Source organism: Sinohyriopsis cumingii, chromosome 17, assembly GCF_028554795.1.
Source record: "Sinohyriopsis cumingii isolate HCF-2022 chromosome 17, ASM2855479v2, whole genome shotgun sequence".
In the NCBI taxonomy this organism is placed as follows: Eukaryota; Metazoa; Mollusca; class Bivalvia; order Unionida; family Unionidae; genus Sinohyriopsis; species Sinohyriopsis cumingii.
This window is the reverse complement of record NC_142977.1, coordinates 76,403,961-76,423,530: the sequence shown is the minus strand read 5'-3', so window position 1 is coordinate 76,423,530 and position 19,570 is coordinate 76,403,961. Positions and strand designations below refer to the sequence as shown.

Sequence of the window (19,570 nt, the reverse complement as noted above, 5' to 3'; positions counted from 1 at the left end):
ATAGTTATTGTAATCTCATCCGGCTTGGTATTTTTTTTACCAAAGAATTTATCAAAGTTGTCATCGATCCTGTTAACATTTTTTCGCAACGGGGGTAAATTGGCCGACATCTCCATAAGATCCGAAATAGCATTTTTTATTTTTACAAGATTTGGTTCGTCTGCCGTCGTGGATCCCCGAAAAAATCTTTCGACAATGTCTCGCATTTCGCCGATGTGCGTTATTATCGACCTGAACTGTTCTCCCTGCAAGTTAAATTCACCACGTAAACCCTTTAACGAATCCGACATGGTTACATAATTGTTGCCAAGTGTACTTATTTTTCTATTTATTGTCAAGATGGATTCACCCGGTTTGAGTCGTCCGTCGCCGGTATACAGCGCGATAGCGTTCTCGGCGGCATCACGCTGTCGTATTAAAACGTCATCCAGCGACACATTACTGGATTTCAATTTACCCTGGCGGTCTTGAAATACAACTATTTCGTCCGGGTCAACACTGGTTAAATTCAACGTATCAGCGATTTCATCCTCAATTAGTTTTTTTATGTCATCGGTGGCGGGCGTTTCCGTGGGTTTTTTCAGCGCCGAAACCGGTCGTCCCCAAATATCAATCATCGTTATTGTAAAAAAAACGGCGTTTCTAATTAACCCGCCGGGCCTCTACGACCCCACTAGTGTATTCGTTTACAACCACATGAGGTGGTTTCCGCGATGATGAAATCGCCGCGAGTACGTTCAATACCTCGCGGCCACATATCGGTGGGTCACTTAATCGCTGTGTTGGCAGCGTGGAATAAAAAACCCGGGCTGAACACGCCGGGGCTGAACACGCCCGGATATACCGCGTGAACTCTTTCGGCGGGGCTAACCCGTATGAATCAAAATAGACGATCGCACGCGGATCAATCGCGTACGCAACCCAATGAGTTCCCGCTCCGGAGGACCCATCGAGGTTAATTATGCCGGTTTCAATATTCCTTGGGGCCGCCGGTAATTGATCCCTCATAAAAACACCTCTGAAGTTTTTTATCGCTAACGCGTTTGCGGCGTCTATTAAATCAAAATTAGACATTGGAATCATAGACTCAGGAGTCATTGACTCCCGAGTCAATAAACGGTTCCCGGTAGTCTTAGACCCTTTCCCGAATACCATGAATACGGGGTTCCCGGTAGTCTTAGACCCTTTCCGGCCACGGGTCGTTTTTTTTTGTAGCCTTTCCCGGTTGCCTTCTTTAATGCCATTCCCGCCGCGGTACCAACGGCCCCCAACGCAGCCGCCTTAGCCACTGCTGGTGCGGCCGCGGCAATCAACGCTGGAATCGCAGCTAACAGCGGAAATATCCCACCGGTCTTTTCCATGTTTTTAATCGCTGCGGCTGAAAAATCTATTTGAACTCCCTTTTTATTCTTCATCGCATCATTGAAATGTTTTATTTGACGCGCCGTCAACGATATCTTATGATTACCGCCCGCCATCTGCGACGGCTTCAGCGTTATTGTGGTTCCGCATTGTTTAGCCGACTTTGATCGTAATTTCTTGACTTGACCATCAGTCAACTCTACACTGACGACACTATACGACATTTTATTGTAAACGCGTTTATGCTTTCAATTACATGTTTTCCACTGGCGCATCAACGATTCTCATTCGTCCACCAACGCCTTCCAACAGCATTGATTTATCGCTGAGAATGACAGCAACCGCTCTATAATTAACACCAGCCGGGGCTATACGAGCTCGGAAGTGTATATCAACGACGGATTGTCTCGTTAAATCAAGATGTTCCAGCGAAAAATAATAAATCGGATACAGGTTTTTAAAATCAAGTTGTGATATTTGCAAACCGGTGTCGACGTTTTGATCACGACCCATATATGACAGCAATCGATGATACACACGTGCGACATGGTTGTCACCGTAATTAAGCTGTATATCCTCGGATGGTTCCTGTTGTCCGTTTATTCTCAGCGAAACCTCCATGACTCCTAATCGATCAAATATCATATGGCTGCGTTCTTGATTACCCAATCGTTCCCTATTCTGTAGCGCTATGAATATATGACGCGGGGCTGAAACACCCTGTTTTGATGCTAGGTGCCATGTAAACGTATCGGCGACGTTATCCTCTTTAGCATCAGTTGTTACCGCTAGCCAACTCAACAGCGATTTCCCTCCCTGTTCCATAAATGCTAACAATCGTGCTTCCGTGGTAACTGATGGAGTCAGCACCGGCATCCACAATGCCATTTTAGTTAAAATGACTTTACCGGCAGCGACGCCAGCAGCATGCCATATTGCATTGTTATCATCGCCCCTTCGCGTCAGCGCGATTGTATGCTTAGCCCCATAGACAACTTTTCTAACATTTCTGCAGAATCCAAATATATGATGGAGTGGAATCGCGCATGAAAACTTTCGGCGTGGTCCTTGCAACATTCCTATTCGTGTTGCAAACCCTAGATTAAAATTATCGTTAGTACTTTTTATGATATTGAACTCAGCACCCGGTCTTGTTCTGCGGTCTGGGTTGGCTGCTTCAGTTTGATTAGGAGCTGCGGTATCTCTTTCCACTAGCACGTTGATGTACTGAAGATGGTCAGCGTTATCGGTGGAGTCCTTTGCGAACATCATAGATGGGCCCGCCGATCTTGTATAATCATCCGAGTATCTCGCCAACCCAATTATCGTCGTTGCAACATCAACCTCGCGTTCTATTGATTCAATTTCTCGCCCGTCAATAAGATATCTGGCACTCTCAAATAACGCCATGATACCGTTGTTGACGAAACCAACTCGAACACGATGGTCATCTGCGTACGGTGCATTATCGGCAGCATTTGTCACGAGTTCTCCCTCAATTTCGATAAACGCTTCACACGGCAGAAAGTATTTACTGGTATCTCGGACTTGAAGTTCAATTCGCGATCGTAGGTCGGGTTGCGCTGCATAATAAGAATAATATTGATAATCACGGACAGAATCATCCCTGCGTACTGGGGCGTCCATATCAAACGCGGGATCAGCGGTACGCGCAAACATTCTATTATTTATCATGTTGATGTTTTCAATTGCGATTTTTTCGTCGTAAATTCTTTGAATTTAAACCACTCCCCGCTATCGCGTTCATGAGCGCGTTGGTTGCCGCATCGGCGGATGGCGAAGTCGTCGCCAACGACTCTAATTTTTCTTCCACGGCGTTATTTATTACTTTACTGACATTTGCAGGCATCACTGTCGTTGATGGCATTACCGGTGGTTTCTGTTTTTTTCTCCTGGATTTTACCAACGACATTAGTTTGTCCCGCGCGGCTGAAAGCGCCTTTCCGGCAACATCTCCAATGGCACTAATACCCTTATCACGAATAACATCAATAGCCTTCATTCCTAATTGTTTGGCTAACGGCGCTACTTTTGGAGCCATTCTTGTAAATAACCCCGCAATGGTGCTACCGAGACCATCTCCATAGTACGCGCGGTAAACAGGCAATCGCGAGTTTACCACGTAGACGAGTACTGGTTTATCATGGTTGTAGTGTATGATCATCCTTATTAAAAACACCAGTTTTCCAATTAATCATCCACGAGTTCGTCTATGAGCGTTCGATATGCATTAATGTCCATAATACCGCCTGCAAATAACCGCTTACAAATATCAGCGGCCTCATTGATTATTTCCGTAGAGTTATTTCCGGCTCGTTTTCCTCCAATTAGTACCTCTAGCCGTGATATATCACTGAGAACACTATTAGGGCAGGTAACGCCGTAGGATTCTTTACCAACAGGGTATCCTTTTCCTTTTTTTGGTGTTCTACTCTTAACTTTCTCGAGGAATTTATCGTAATCGGGATCACCACGATGTGGTAATGCTTCTCTATGTTTACTCGCTAAATACACTATTCTTGCCCAGTTCTCCGTCGAGGTTATTTTTTTCTTGTAACCTTCATTGATATACTCATCTCGAATGCTCTTAGTTGATGTTGTAGCAACAAAATTAACTAATTCTTCATCGTCGTCGATGTCTCTAATTTGATCTATTGCGGACTTTTTAAGAACATTACGGGGTATATTTCCCTCTTTCTTTTTTTCTTTCGATGTTTCTTCGGGTGTTTCTTCGGGTATTTCTTCTTCTGGTTCTTTCGCAGTAGCACCTAATTCTTCCTCGTCGGCCATTGTAACATAAGGTTCTTGTGGTTCGGTTATAGCGAGTGGTGGTGGCCTCCGTGTTGTAGCAGCCGCTATTTTTGCAGGGAGTGTTTCTAAGGACCTTTTTGTTTGTTTTGTCTCTGCCGCTATCTTTTCAAGCGCACCAAGAACGGGTACAGTTGCCGCTGTAACATCCTTAGTCGCTTTAGTTACCGGGGCAAAGAGTTGTTCGCTTCCAACAGTAAAATCGGTTTGCATTTGTTGTCGCGTTTGAAGTTTCTCTCTCACCCTGTCTCGTAACGGTATGAACTTTTTAAGCGTTGCTAGCCGCTCTCTGGCTAGCCGAGTAGTAAGTGATTCACCTACCATTATTGTAAATTGATCCGCAATTTTCTAATTTTCCGCCGAGTGTACCATCGGGGGCTCCACGGAGTTTTCGTCTATAATCCTTCTAATGTTTTTGATCTTACTAGAAATCTCCCGGCGTCGTTCATAAACACGTCCGAGTTTTTTTCGTATTATTTCAACGGCAGTGAATAGTCCAATGAATGCATTTGCGTCATTGTGGTACAGGTTCTCATTAATCGTATGTTGTAATCGTTTTATAAAAAAGTACTCGCGGGCCAGGGTAAAACGCCCCCGTTTCGACTGTTCGTTAATAATCTCATAATCGGATAATATTTTTTCACTGTCGAGACCATCAGATAATTCAATTCCTTGATTTTTTAATTTTGAAATCTCAGTTAATATATTATTGATGTCTTCGATATTCATTATTCTTATAAAACATCTTATTTCTAATATCAAAAATTTTAATAAAATTTAATAAAATTATTGGGGTCATTTTTGACCCCGTTTTTTGTATGGACAGTACAATGCCGTAAATCTCCACTCGAGTGTTGTGGCAGATTACAGGCATACATGGACAGTACAATGCCGTAAATCTCCACTCGAGTGTTGTGGCAGATTACAGGCATATACATATACTTAATAAAGGACATTCACATCTTGGAACCCCAAAGCATACATCTCCGGGAGGGAGGCCTAGGGTGACAAACGTCATCGTAGACCGCCCAGAAGATATGCTTGGGGGACATCACTACATGTACTTAATTAAGGATGAAATGATTGATGGATGATGGGACGGCACAAGACAGCACAAACATAAAACGGCGGGGCGGAACTCTACGGCCAATTCAACCAATCAAAAGCAACCCAATTAAATTAACCCGGTTGCATGATTGTGAACAAAAGACAACCACACGCTCGGGTCAAGAGCGTGGGTTAGTTTTGATTAGTTGAATTGGCTTTCGAAAGCCCCAGGCTTATAACGAGTCATCTTGTATATAAAGTGACTAATACAGCGGCGTCAGTCACAAGGTGTGTGTTAATTTGAATTCCCTTGAATCGTTAAACCCTTAAATACTTATTAATGGTGTTTCACGGCATTTAAATGAAACCAAATACTCAAATAAAACATTAAAAAAAAGAATACAGCTGTTAGATAATAGCGTGTATTTCATTAGTTTTCATCATAAAATGATTAATTAATCGCAACATTAATTGGACTTCAAGGGACATAACTCTTGTCATGCGACGCTATCACAAAACGAGTTATCTCCCTTTGATGTTATATATGAAAATCGAATTCTGTGACCCGTCTTTTTTGAGATCGCTGTTTTAGTTATATTCTCCGCAACATCTAGAACTGATTTACTACAAATATCGAAGTATTTACCAGCCGCATTCATAGAGCGAAATATTTTTTCCTCGTGCGTTATTGTATCAAATGACTTTACGGGTTTTGCCTTTCTCATCCCTCCTGTTTTTCCAAATTTGGAATTTTGACTCGGTGTAACAGCTCTTAGATTACACAGTCTGTTATTTTGAGGATATCCATCAATGTGATCAATAACGAGACCGTCGTTGATCAGTCCGTTAAACGCTTCATACACCATCCTGTGAATAAGACAGATTTTTTTCCCAGCATTAAATCGCAAGTATCCGTGATTATTTACGGTACCAACCGGCTTCTTCAGTCTGCGGTTTCTAACAATACCGTCGCGAGATGCCTCGTAATTAACAAACACAGGGTGAGGTCTGAACTCTTGGTCCATTTGTATAATAATACTACTTGTCTAATTTATTATTTGGTTTAATTATAAACCTTGCAATGTAGTCTTGGGGGGTTTTGATGACGGAGTCAGCGGTGGGGTCAATGACGGCGTTTTTAATTCGTTTGTCATAATAGCGTTTTAGTTCCCTGTATCGCTTTCCGCCACAATTAATACACAACTGGGATTTTCCTCTTACACCGACGTGGCAAACCAAGCACGGTAGGGGGCCAAGAGAACCATTACGAACGCTTTGTAAATGATATCCGCAGAATTCACCTCTACATGATTTATTGCACGGGGTTGTCGACCCAATCATCAACCATTTACAGTGATTCATTATACTATATTCTTTCATTTAAATACTTGTTTTAATTATATGGATGAGTTCGAGAGATTAGCAGCAATTAAACCCCGGAAAAATATTAAGTTCAATCTCGATAGAGTCCTCAAGGACACACCAAAAGCGTTAATAAACGATAGAACCCTGTTAAATAAAATACGCGATTGTATCAATGAATTCAAACGTGATGGTGCATCTCATAGTTGGTCAACATTTCGAATTGATGGCGTTGTTGATGCTACCATGAACGACAACCGCGCAGCAACGATAATATCACAACTTGACGGTAAAAGATATTTCTTCAGAGTAAAATTCATTGTCCGGGTGAAATCAGGCGATTGGATCATACGTGATAAATTTGAACCAGTTCTCAGCGACAAGAAAACAGTCACTGTCAGCCGCGACTCCAAGCCGGGGTTGTTAACCGGAATTGACAGACCATACTATGAACGAGCGTATCCTGAAACATCAGTTGTTTATGGAATATACCCGTTAAATAAGAAACCTGATATCGGAAAACTGAAACCGATGAAACAGTCAACGGGGATAAATTGTGTAGCAGAACGAATAATAGAACATTTTACAAATGCATGTCGAGGAAACAAATTGACTGATTTACGACGTAGCAAAATCAACCAGTGGGAACTAACCGTAAAAGAGCGTGGAGCGACCATCAGCGACATAGCGAGATTAGAAACGTCGTTGAGATTTCCAATAACCGTTACAACGATAACCGGTGAAGTATTATACGAATCAAAGTACAAATCAAATGGGGCCCCAATCAAAATTATTGATCATAACGAACACGCATGGACGCCCGCGATCACAATATTTCCACGGGATAGAACAGTAAAGTATATCCCGGGGGAATTTTTAGGAGAGGACGGTTTTCTCGCGGAGAGGAAACTATTTGATGCTATTGCTTGCTTGTGTAAAAATGACCCTGTATCAGTGTGGTTACTTCGCAGCGCTGAAAACGACATGGATACCTTTGATCAGTTTGTAAGACCAAACGGCGAATTATATCGCACTGAAGCATTTCACAACAGGATGAAAAAAACCGCCATGGAATTTGAAGAGCATGATGAACAACTGCTAACAAATTGTTTTACGATTCCATCGGTTGTAGCTCATGTTGCAGCAAGGAAAAATGCGTGGAGACCAACGCGCAAGGAATTTCTACCGGATGTACAATCCAGTTGTTTGGAATACTATCACGGTGGACTATGGAACACTGAATACAACCGCGACGCTATGATTTCGGTTGATATGGTTGCCTGTTATCCAGCGAGTTTTCTCGGGTATGGATCCGCCGCTGAGTATTTCAAACGATTTGGACACCCCAGACATGAAATGACTCGTGTTGCTATTAATGGACCACTGCCTGATTTTGATTTAACCGGATTCGCTCGCATAGTATCATTTGAGTTCGCGGCAGGACTTCATCGCTGTTGCTATATTTGGATCGGTAGACACATGGCTGAAAAGAAGTGGTTGCCAATAGCGCTGCTACGGTATATGATTGATTGTAGCATGCTAGTTTCGTTGATTGTCAGTGACGCGATTATATCATACCGGGCGCAGATTGAAGTCTGGTTACCAGAACCGGAGCGTCTAGATAGCATAATTGACGAGTCCAGAAAAAACATTGATGCCGACGAGGAATATATCATCGAATGGTCCAGGAGGATATTTAACCAACGAAACAGAGAGGCAAAAGATCTCGGTAGAAGAATAATTGGTAAGTTTACACAAGGTGGAAAAAACCACGACTACAAACGATATTGCTCACGGCTGATTATAGATGACGCAGAATATGATTTCGTAATCAAGGACGCAGTGGCAAAAAATAGATACGTGAACTGCAAAACAGCTTTCTTGTCCAATGGAACAAGGTTGGGTACAGTTGTTACCTACAGCGACGGAGACAGCCCGGCGTATCCACATTTGAGGGCGTCTATGCTGGGTTATGCCGCTATCAATTTATTCTCGATGATAAATAGATTTCCCGATACCGCGGTTAGAGTAGCCGTTGATTCGTTTTATGTTGACGTAGCGTATAAGGAAAACGTAGCCGAGTTTACTAGTCCGGACGAGAGTTGGGGTACATGGAGAATTAAAAATGAAATACGACGCGATTATTCCCCGTCAGCAGATGTCACCGTTGAGAACAACTACTTACGCGGTGATAAATTGTCAGAATGGTCTAATGCACCATCGTGTTCTGATCCAATTTGTAGACACAAGACGGTTTATTTAAGCGGCTGTGGCGGGTCAGGAAAGACGACTCGGGCAATTGAATTATTTCGAACGCGGGTAAGTATAATCGTGCTTACACCGACCCATAGACTAGCGCGAGAGATAAAACAACGAAATGTTGACGCCGTTACTTATCACAGCTTTTTTCGATACAGCGGCGGTGAGTGGACTCCTGATCGAATGGGTGAAAAATTTATTCCTGAGGTTATCATCTGGGACGAAATATGTACTGTTTCGTTAGATACTTTACAAATGTTTCTTGAGTGGCTGCTGCGCGCGAATACAGCGGTGATCATGTGTGGCGACCATGGCCAACCACCACCATTTGTCGGCGAGGGTCCACATGATTGGTTAAAGGGTTTTGTGGACTATTATGAAGAAACCGATACTGATTACCGAGCACTTGATGAACAACTGCGCGAGGTTAAAAAATTAATCAGATTACAGCCGGATAGAGTTCAATGTGAAATAATCCGCGAGGTGATTCCGGAAACGCCGTTAAATGAATTCTGGGAAACATGGAGACCAAACGATTTGATTGTAGCGAGTAGAAAGATAGTCAGAGACACACTTCAGCGGAAGTTGTTTACGTTGCATAAGGAAAAGTTTCCAACGCGCCCAGTGCCGTTATGTTATAGACCCGCGGACACACGGCGGCAGAACATTGAAGTTGAAATCCCGGGCCCGACAGCGTCAGGGACAAAAAAACAAATTCTTGTGCTGAATGATATTGTGCTCGTTGATATCAGCGTCGTCGAGGACGCGCTACGTGCTAATAAATCCCCGTGGACGCTAGGATACGCAACAACAATACATTCCTCGCAGGGACTAACCATCACGGACACAATTGTTTGGATAGTTGATAATCGCATCGAATGGTCGAATCTAGTGTATCTTGCAGTGTCCAGAGTACGAAGGATAAATCAGCTTCGAAGAATTGTTATTGACGAAGCCACCGACGAAGCCGGCGACAAAGTCACCATCGATGCAAGCGTCATTGATAGAAAACTCTCGGGTTACCGCCAACAGGATTAAAAAAAACAGCGGCGTTTTGATATTGATGCCGAATTAATAATCTCGCTACGACAACAACAGAATAATCACTGCGCGAGTTGCAATTGTATAATGAGTTGGCGTTATTCGGATAAAGACACTCGCCAATTTACCGTGGATAGGATCGATAACAGTCTCGGTCATGTCAAAAACAATGTGAGGTTGACCTGTCTTGAGTGCAATAGACGCAACGGCGCTAGTTAAGACCACGTGGGGGCAATTGAGTATCGTTAGGTATCACTTGTAGTTGCTCGCGTGTAAATCCGCGCTGAGGAGCAGTTGAATCCAGTCTATAGATCGGTGGTCTACCAGTTGATCGTGTTATCGTTGATATGTTATGTGTGGTAACACTCCAAATAGGATCAGTAGCTCTTTTTTTACCGCCTTCAAGCTCTCCTGGTTCATACAGATATCTGACAGTGACATCGCCGAGAATCGGCTTGGAAACGCTATCTATTTTTGATCTTCCGGGTATATACTCGTATTTAATCGCGTCGCTGGGCTTCATGTTGATTGCTCGGGTAATCTCGTTATTTAACGCTGCAATTACACCTGGCAACCTTTTAACCCATTCACGAGATCGTTTTTCTTGGATGAATTCCTTCGCGTATTGATATCCAAATAACCGTTCAGCGAGAGTCCGATTGAATCGTTCAACAATTGCCTGATCACGATGTAGCGCAGTATGACCTCGTCGTATCGCGACGCTATGATGTTTCAGCGTTGATAAAACAGCGCCGCGAAATTCACTACCGGGATCAACTTGTAATAGATTTGGCCAGCGCAGAGGGCCTCTTCGATAAATTCTTTCAAACGCAGCGGCTACTTCAGTTGCCGACTTTGTTTTTAACGGCTCCGCTTGTTTGTATCGACTCGCAACATCAACTACGGTTAGCGCGTATTTGTAACCGTTGTCATGCGGCAAAAATAGTATATCAGCCTGATGAACTTCATTAGGTACGCTGACATCAAAGCGCGAGAAGTTGATTTGTTTAGGCGGTGGTAGATAGATTTGCCATATAGCCTGTTTGGATAACCAATTAGCCGCAGTGGCCTTTGTTACCTTTGCAGCGCTTGCAAGCTTACCAATTGCGGCCTTCCCCTTCCAGTATCCTCTCGGAGAATAATAGATGGATTTCATGTTGTTATTAATTACCAGCGCCCATCATTAATTTACCTTTCATAGCCGATTTTACCAACCATGAGGCCAATTTTTCTTTGACGGATTTATCAGGAATAGCATTTAACGCGTGAATTAATTTTACGTCCGCGATATGACGCTGTTGCAGATCGCTACTTTTGTAAGCAACATCATGAGCATGACACGCCTTATCGATAGCGTTTATTGGATACTCACCGGGTTTGGGCTGATTTTGATCATCGAGTCTGATATCTAATCGCGTTCCGGGGCCACAGTAGCTATATCCTGGGAGGTGTTTTTCTCCTGGATACTTTGCCCACGGTGTTCCGGGGAGTTTTGCCAATTTGGCTGCGATGTCACCTCCTCGCTTTTTTTTAAAACATCTCCGGGTCTAATAGAAATAAATCTAAATTTCTTTGTACCGCATTGTACACACTTGCCAGTAAGCGCCGATCTGTTATTTCTTGTTGTAGCGGTTGTCATATCATTTGTGCCAGTACGTACTCTACACTTCACACAATATAGATCCATAATTTATGTATAGAGATATGAATATAATTGATTTTTCGGCGACTAAAACAAGAGAACCAGTTAAGCATGTTGCAGCGTTACCAAACTCGATCCGGATGATTATCATCGGACCATCTGGATCCGGCAAGACGCAATTGTTACTCAATTTAATAATGAGATGGATGAAGTGGGATAAGTTGTATTTGGTTGCTCCTAGCGTGGATGATCAACGATGCTACGAGGTGTTGAAAGATTTCAACGAGAATGCATCAGCGATCGCTAAAAAAAATGTTATTGAGTTTATTACGGATATCAATGATGCACCAGGTATTGATGATATTGATGGCGACGTTAACAATCTAGTCGTGTACGATGATGTTATGTTAGACAATCAAAAAAACCCAGCTAGGATATTTTCCAGAGGCAGGCATAAAAACACTGACGTGATATATGTCACTCAACGATACACTCAGATTCCAAAAGTAATCAGAGACAACTGCAATATTCTTGCTGTATTCAACGGCGTTGATACACACACGCTACGAAATATTTGGCAAACATGGTGCGGCGGTGACATGGACTTCAATGTTTTTCGAAACTTTTTTAGTCATGCTCAGTCGACCCCACATGGATTTGTAACGATAAATTTACATGATCCTCGGACACGATATCGTATCGGACTTGACCAAATATTCGGTTAGTTGTAAATAATTTTCATTGTAAATAACCACTTAGCAGCAGAGGGGGCAATGATATCGACGCGGTCGTCGATGTGCTTACCGGACGCTGACGACGCTGGGGATCGACGCGCAGAAGGTGTTAATTAAACCAAATGACGATTGGACGATCCCCCAACGACGACGTCGTTTTTTTTTTACCAGCGCTGACTACACCGGATCCGCTGAGTGCAGAAGTAATAATTAAGCAAAATGACGATTGGACAAAATGTCGGATTCGCCCCCTCTGCTGCTGAACTGGAGAAAAATGTACATGTATTGTAGACACAGTATTTTCTGAAACTTTATCATTGATTCCAGGACATGAGCTCTCCTTTGCAGCATTTCTGTGTTGTTTGTACAAAATTGGGGTTTTTAAAGAAGAAGATGCACAAGCTGTTCTACTAAAGATTTTTGAAAGGTAAGTCTTAGGTTTTGAGTCATTAATTCTGAGTTATTTGACCAGGTAAAACATTAGGTTGTGAGTCATCATTTCACAGGTAAGCAATAGATTTTAATCCTTCTGAATTACCTGACCAGTTGTTGTATATAATTTTGAGCATTGTTTGCATCTGTCATAACGAATTTCACCATCCAACATCATGGGCATTTGGGTCACTTCAGGCTTTTCTGCAGTGACTTTAAATCTTGTTAAATTAAAACATTTGGTCAAAAAGGCCGAAGGAAAAGCATCACATAGACAAGAAAATCTTGGGATAAAAATAGTTGCTACTTTAGGGATTTTGATGTGCTGCATCATTTTGCAGAATCAGAAGTAAAATATTGCCTGAAATTGCCTCATTCAAAACTAGTTGTTGCCTGCAATTTTAGTCTTAGCAGTGATTCAAGAAAATGAAAGACATGGAAGAAATAGGTATTTATTTTGGCTGGTTTTCTTGATTAAGCAGGTCCATGTTATTAATTGAAACTTGAAACCTCTGCCATAAAGCTGACATCTTCTACATGGTTATGATGTAGGGTGGACAGATATTGAAAGTAAAAGTGGAATGTCATTAAACCTCAAAAATTGACAAATTTTGAGTGAGATCTAAATATTATTGGTGCAAAAGATGCCAAGATCAAGGACATGGATACAGTGCTTGTTCTCTGTTGGCTGTAAAACTTTTTTTAACCAAATGAAAATCAGAAATGAAAAGTTAATTATTGAGTACTTAATGACTATTTAATACCAGTTTTCTGTACTAAGAATTCCAGTGTTTAGGACTTCCAATTTTGTGACTTCAGACTCTCACTTTTCAAGGTCAGGTCACTTCTTAATACTCGACTAAAATCCAATCCTTGCTTGGAAATACTTTGACCAATCAAAATGCTGCATTTTCACAATTCAAGTAAGATTTCTGGATCTGGAGTAAAATGTATTACTCAGACTGTTGAGTTAAGTTTTATGACAAAAACAGGTTGTTGTTTTTTTGTATATTGGACTCCCAGAGTTTGGAAAAATGGGACTCTGGATTTGCATTTTCTGATGCCACTGTTTAAATTGTCCCAATATTGATACAGTCATTTACACTGTTTAATTTGCCCCAATATTGATACAGTCATTGACATTGTTTAATTTGCCCCAATATTGATACAGTGCAACCCCGCTATAACGCGCCCCTCTATAGTGCAAATTCGGATATAACATGGTCGTGGCGTGGCTCCCGAAAATTTGTATATTCATTCGCACATCAAAAAATATTTTTTGTTCAGAGTACATGAAATAGTGAATAAAAAATTTAGTATCATTATGGGGAAGAGATCGTGTATGAATTTGAATTTAATTTCATCGTGGCATGGTTCATGAAATTTTAAATACATGTATGTGTACATTTCTCGTACTGGGAAAAATTATATTTTTTAAGTATGAGAAATAGTATGTAAAACGTTTATTACCATTTTAGTTAAGAGGTCGCGTATGAATTTTAATATAATATGATCATGGCATAGCTTCTACATAGCTTCCAACCCTCACAAATTTGGTGTGAATTTCACGACTTTTTCAGCGATTCACGAATTCACGCCGCAAGCCAAAAATTCAAGAATTCTCCAATCCTCAATTATTTTAAATATTTAATAGAATAACCAATTTCCCGTTAAGTGCTAGTCGTGATATTCGCAGTTGCCAATCATGGCATAGCTTCTACATAGCTTCCAACCCTCACAAATTTGGTGTGAATTTCACGACTTTTTCAGCGATTCACGAATTCACGCCGCAAGCCAAAAATTCACGAATTCTCCAATCCTCAATTATTTTAAATATTTAATAGAATAACCAATTTCCCGTTAAGTGCTAGTCGTGATATTCGCAGTTGCCGAAATAGTCCAGTACTGCTGGTCGTGATATTAGTAAATCTACAGCCGATTAGTTCAGTTGGCCCGGTAGCAAGCATTTTAGCCTATTTTAATCTATATGTATAAGAGTAGTTTTACAAATGCTTTTGAGAGAAAATGGGGCCCAACTGGAATTTTGCTCCGCGCATGCGTCACCAACACTGATTTGAGTTAACGTTCAGCATCACATGTAAGATCTTGAAAATGTCTTCACCACCAAGGAAAAAGAAATGTATTACTCAAAAAGTGAAGTTTAATTTGGAATATATCAAAATTTGGCCGTGCATTCTGCCATTAAACATTGATATTCATCATGCTTTTTGCACTCAGTGTGCCATCGGAGAGACGATGTGAGGAAGCACATCGGTTGCAAAAAACACGTAGAAGTTGGGAAATTAAGAATTCGCAGATTTCAGCTCTCGACTATTTTAAACCATTGGCGGAAGACCTGCAGGCTACCAGCGCTGAAGCATTATTTGTGAGTTTTCTTGTCGAACACAATCTACCTTTATCAGCTGGAGACCATGCTAAACATTTGTTCTGACAAATGTTCCTGGACTCGAAAATCGCTTCCAAATTTTCCTGTGGAAGAACCAAAAGTGCTGCAGTTCCTGTGCATTCCTCACATCAACAGTGACAGTGAAAGAGTATTTTCTCTAGTGAGGAAAACTAAGACAAACTTTAGGGCCTCCTTAGCTGCAGAAAATTTGTCAGCAGTTTTAGTCACCAAGACCAACCAGCAGGCAAGAAGTCTGAACTGTTTAGAAAACAAATTTACAATCAAGCAGTTGAGGAAGTTCAAGTCTGCCACAATATCATGTCTTGATAAATACATATTTCTGCATATATGTAGTGTTTTAGTTTTATATTGCGAACTTGATATAGTGTAGTATTGACGGTCAGAGTGGATGGAGTTATTGTCATGGTATTTTTCATGAATTCATGTCCAAATTTATGACCTTTTATCCCTATTTTCACTAATTGTGAGCCTGGAAGGTTGGCAGCTGAGCTTCTAAAATTGAACAATATCACCAGGTTCTTGAAGTGTTATGCCAAAATAAACATTATCGGACATGTTACCAGTAAATAATGTCCACTTTATTAGCTGGAAATTGAAATGGTATGAAATTGTACATGCGTTCGGCTTTAAATGATTTTTTAAAATTATAATAGTGACTTGTGACCATTGCAGGCCTACTGCACTTAGTTCTTGGGTTTTACATGTGTATGGGGTTTACTTATGAACTTATAAATATATTTTACCATTATGGTAATGCAAGTTCACAAATGCAATTCGTTCCCTGCACTTTGCACAAAAAAAATAATATCATTTTGGGGAAGAGATTGTGTATGAATTCGAGTTTAATACAATATATAATATGATCGTGGCGTTTTTTTCTGAAATTTTAAATACATGTATGGGTATTTTTCTTGTACCCGGAAAAATACTTTTTAAAAGTATGAGAATTAGTGTGTAAAACATTTATTATCATTTTAGGAAAGAGTTCGAGTATGAATTCGAATATAATATGATCGTGGCTTGGCTTCTGAAATTTAACAATTTCACCAGATTCCTAATGCCAAAATAAACATTATTGGAAATATTACTTGTTACTGATCCGTGAGTACAGCCTGTAAGTTGTCTTAGTGATTGTCTTCAATTAATTATGTATACCATCGTTGCTCAAACAATAGCCGACATGTGTGTTTCTTTAACTGCATACACAAACAAGCAGCAGACAATGTGGTGGTTGATAAAAGATTCTCACAATTTAATAAACATCAAAAAATGAAAGCAGCCAACATGTTTGCTGGGCTTGGCGGTGTTATTAGACGCAATCAGTTGACCAGTAAATGTTAGCTGTAAATTGAAAGTGTATGAAATTGTACATGTGTTCATCTTTTCATTTTTTTTTTTTTTAAGTGACTCATGACCATTGCAAGCCTACTGCACTTAGTTCTCGGGTTTTACATGGGTATGGTGTTTGTTTATGAACTTGTCATCAATATCCTATTTTTTTATAAAAATATTTTACCGTTATGGAAAAGCAAGTTCACAAGCGCAAATTGTTCTTTGCACTTTGCACCATGATTAGTATAGTAGTTTTCACACATTTCTTTCGATATTCACAAAATCTGAAGTAAAAGCTATATGCATGCTGAAAGCATGTGTTGATTGGTAATTATTCTTGTTGTAGTTGTTCAACCAAATAGGTGTACAAGCATTATTAGAAATTTGCAATGGATAAGTGTACACGGAAACGCATATGAAAAAGTTTTAGTAATATCAAATTTGTACAGACACCGTTCATGGACCTTGGAACGTAATGAACCGTACACGTGCTTCGTCTTTCCTAACCTAATTTTGCTGTTAATTTTTCCCATTGAATTCAGACACATAATGATGTGTGACAAAATTATTGAATAGTTTAAACATGAGTGCAATTTTTGCGATGGAATTACATATTTTATTGATTAATTTCAAGCCCCGACGGTACGATATCAGACGGCTAGTAAACAGTGTTGATACTCTGTTCATGCTATATATTGGCTGTTGAATTCAGATACAATGATCAGGGAAAAAAATATTGAATATTGTAAATATGTGTTTAATTTTTAAATGGAATTACATGCTTTATAGATGAACTGAATGCCACGACGACATGATAGTAAACGGATCTGTTCTCTCAAAAAAAGTAAAATACTGTAAAACCCCGCATTAGCGCGACCCCGATATTAACGCGATCCAATTTTGTGGACCCCAATTATCACCTTATAGCGGAGTTCCACTGTACAGTCATTTACACTGTTTAATTTTCCCCAATATTGATACAGTCTTTTGCATTGTTTAATTTGCCCCAATATTGATACAGTCTTTTGCATTGTTTAATTTGCCCCAATATTGATACAGTCATTTTGACTGTTTAACTTGCCCCAATATTGATAGTCATTTACATTTTCTTGTATATTGCACACAATGCTAACTTTAAGTTTTACCAGTAAATATTTCTATTACAATTATGCAATTAAGAACTTCCACCAGACTGGTTATCTGAAAATGCCACTTTTCATTGAGGGCTATTCCAGTAAAACATACCTGAGACCCAGGGAAAGCAATTTTAATGTGGGGTACTCACCATAGATGAAATTTAGAACTTTCTTATTATTTTATTGTGAAATCAAATTACCATAGCATATATTTAAAAAAAAGTGCCTTCCCTGGGTACCTTGTATGTTTAAATGGAACAGCTCTGATATATTACTGTAGTTTTTGCTGGTGACTATTCCTAATATATTTCCAAATTCTCTTGGTACAGGTACCTACAAGTGATGAGAAAATTACAACTTACCTATAGGATGGAGCCAGCAGGAAGCCATGGTGTCTGGAGTCTGGATGACCACCATTTCTTGCCATTTATATGGGGAAGTTCACAATTAATAGGTACAGGGATTCAAGTAATTTTATTACTTTATGACACTGTCATTATTGTGACTATTTATCTGAAACAGTCTCAATGATCAGTGTGATGGCTTGACCTAATCATAGAGGTGTACAAACCTGGAGGAAACCTGAATGTCTATATCTCTGCTAAGCTGATGTAGCCAAATGTGTACAGGACACTTCGTGTTTGAAGGATGATGTTTTAGTATAAAGATAAAAATATTTCATAATTGAGGCTCATCATTAACAAAGTTCTTTTACCGTTGAATAAAGAAGTTACACCAGAGTATTCTGTAAATCAGGGCATATTAATGGTCTTCCCAACATAATGTTATTCTTAAGTTTTAAAGTGCAATAGAAACTAGAATTTCGTTTAACTTTCTGGAGCTAATCAGTATAATTGAAGATCGGTCATAAAAACCAGCAGGCAAGCAATCAGTTATGAATTTTAATAAACTATTTTAATTATTAAAGCTTCTTCTTTGAATTAGTTTGTCTTAATAGCAATATTTTTAAGTTTTAACAGTATTATAACCCATTATGTTTATGAAATGAATGATAAATCATTCTCGACATGCTTTTATTTAGTGACTGATGATCAGTACCAGACAATTTTATTAATAAAACCTAGTGGCAGTCATAGTTCCTTGAACTGAGGGACACAGAAATGAAAATAATATCCAAGAAAAATACAGAAATGTTTCTGACCAATTAAAATTCATAGTTGATTGCTTCTGATTAAATTATCAGTCTTTAAATCTTAATCCAACTCCCAGCTCTGTTGTGTGTTCAGTTCCTCTTTTTAAAATTACATGGAACTTAGCCATAGTTAATTGTAAACAACAAGCTGACCACTCTTGTGCATTGTTGATTACAGATGTATCTGTTTACATAAGCATCAGTCCATCCATTCATATTGCAGTTCATTAAAAAAATCTCATATATTACTCTTGATGATATTGTAGAGACCTTGAAGAACACCATAAAACATATTGTAAAATCAGAAATGTTCATGCAGGATATAGTTTGATTATTTTTGTGGGTAACAAAAGCCATGCTTGTTTCCAAAACCAGGAATTTTTATCCCCTGAATATTTCTAAATTTGCGGTAGTGGAAACATTTGTATGTATTCACCTGAGATCATTTGTGCACAATTAAAACAAAAATGGAACAGAATCGAAGGAGTTAACAGTCCAGATCTTCGTTTGACTTTATGTGCTACAAATATTTTGTGCATAAGCAATACTAAGTCAGAGCATGTATTTCATTATTTCCATCTTTTGCATGAAACACCAGTTTATAAAAATCTCAATTTCTTCATGAAATGTGTTACCCAATCATTATACATTAAAAGGACATCTACTACCTTGTAATTACAACCCTCCTAAGCTAAGAAAAGATGATTGCTACTTCGTTTGACTTGTTTTACTAAAAACAAGTGCTGAAAGGTAATCCACTTGCCAAAGTTAAGTCAGTCTAGAGTGGAATCTGCATGACTAGAAGATTGGGAC

The 19,570-nt window shown here is 39.8% G+C and overlaps 1 protein-coding gene across 6 annotated transcripts in view; it reads left to right on the top strand.

The window, feature by feature from the left end:
* The window catches only part of LOC149779268 (serine/threonine-protein phosphatase 2A activator-like), a 67,312-nt gene that overhangs the window by 32,200 nt on the left and 15,542 nt on the right, over window positions 1–19,570 (top strand). For all 6 annotated transcript variants that reach the window (XR_016415596.1, XM_089939859.1, XM_089939858.1 and 3 more), the window contains 2 exons: window positions 12,604–12,703; window positions 17,934–18,058. Coding sequence is in view for 5 of the 6 variants with exons in the window: in XM_089939859.1 (XP_089795985.1) it covers window positions 12,604–12,703; window positions 17,934–18,058 (225 nt within the window). In the remaining variant the exon portion in view is untranslated. The remainder of the gene's footprint in view (window positions 1–12,603; window positions 12,704–17,933; window positions 18,059–19,570) is intronic.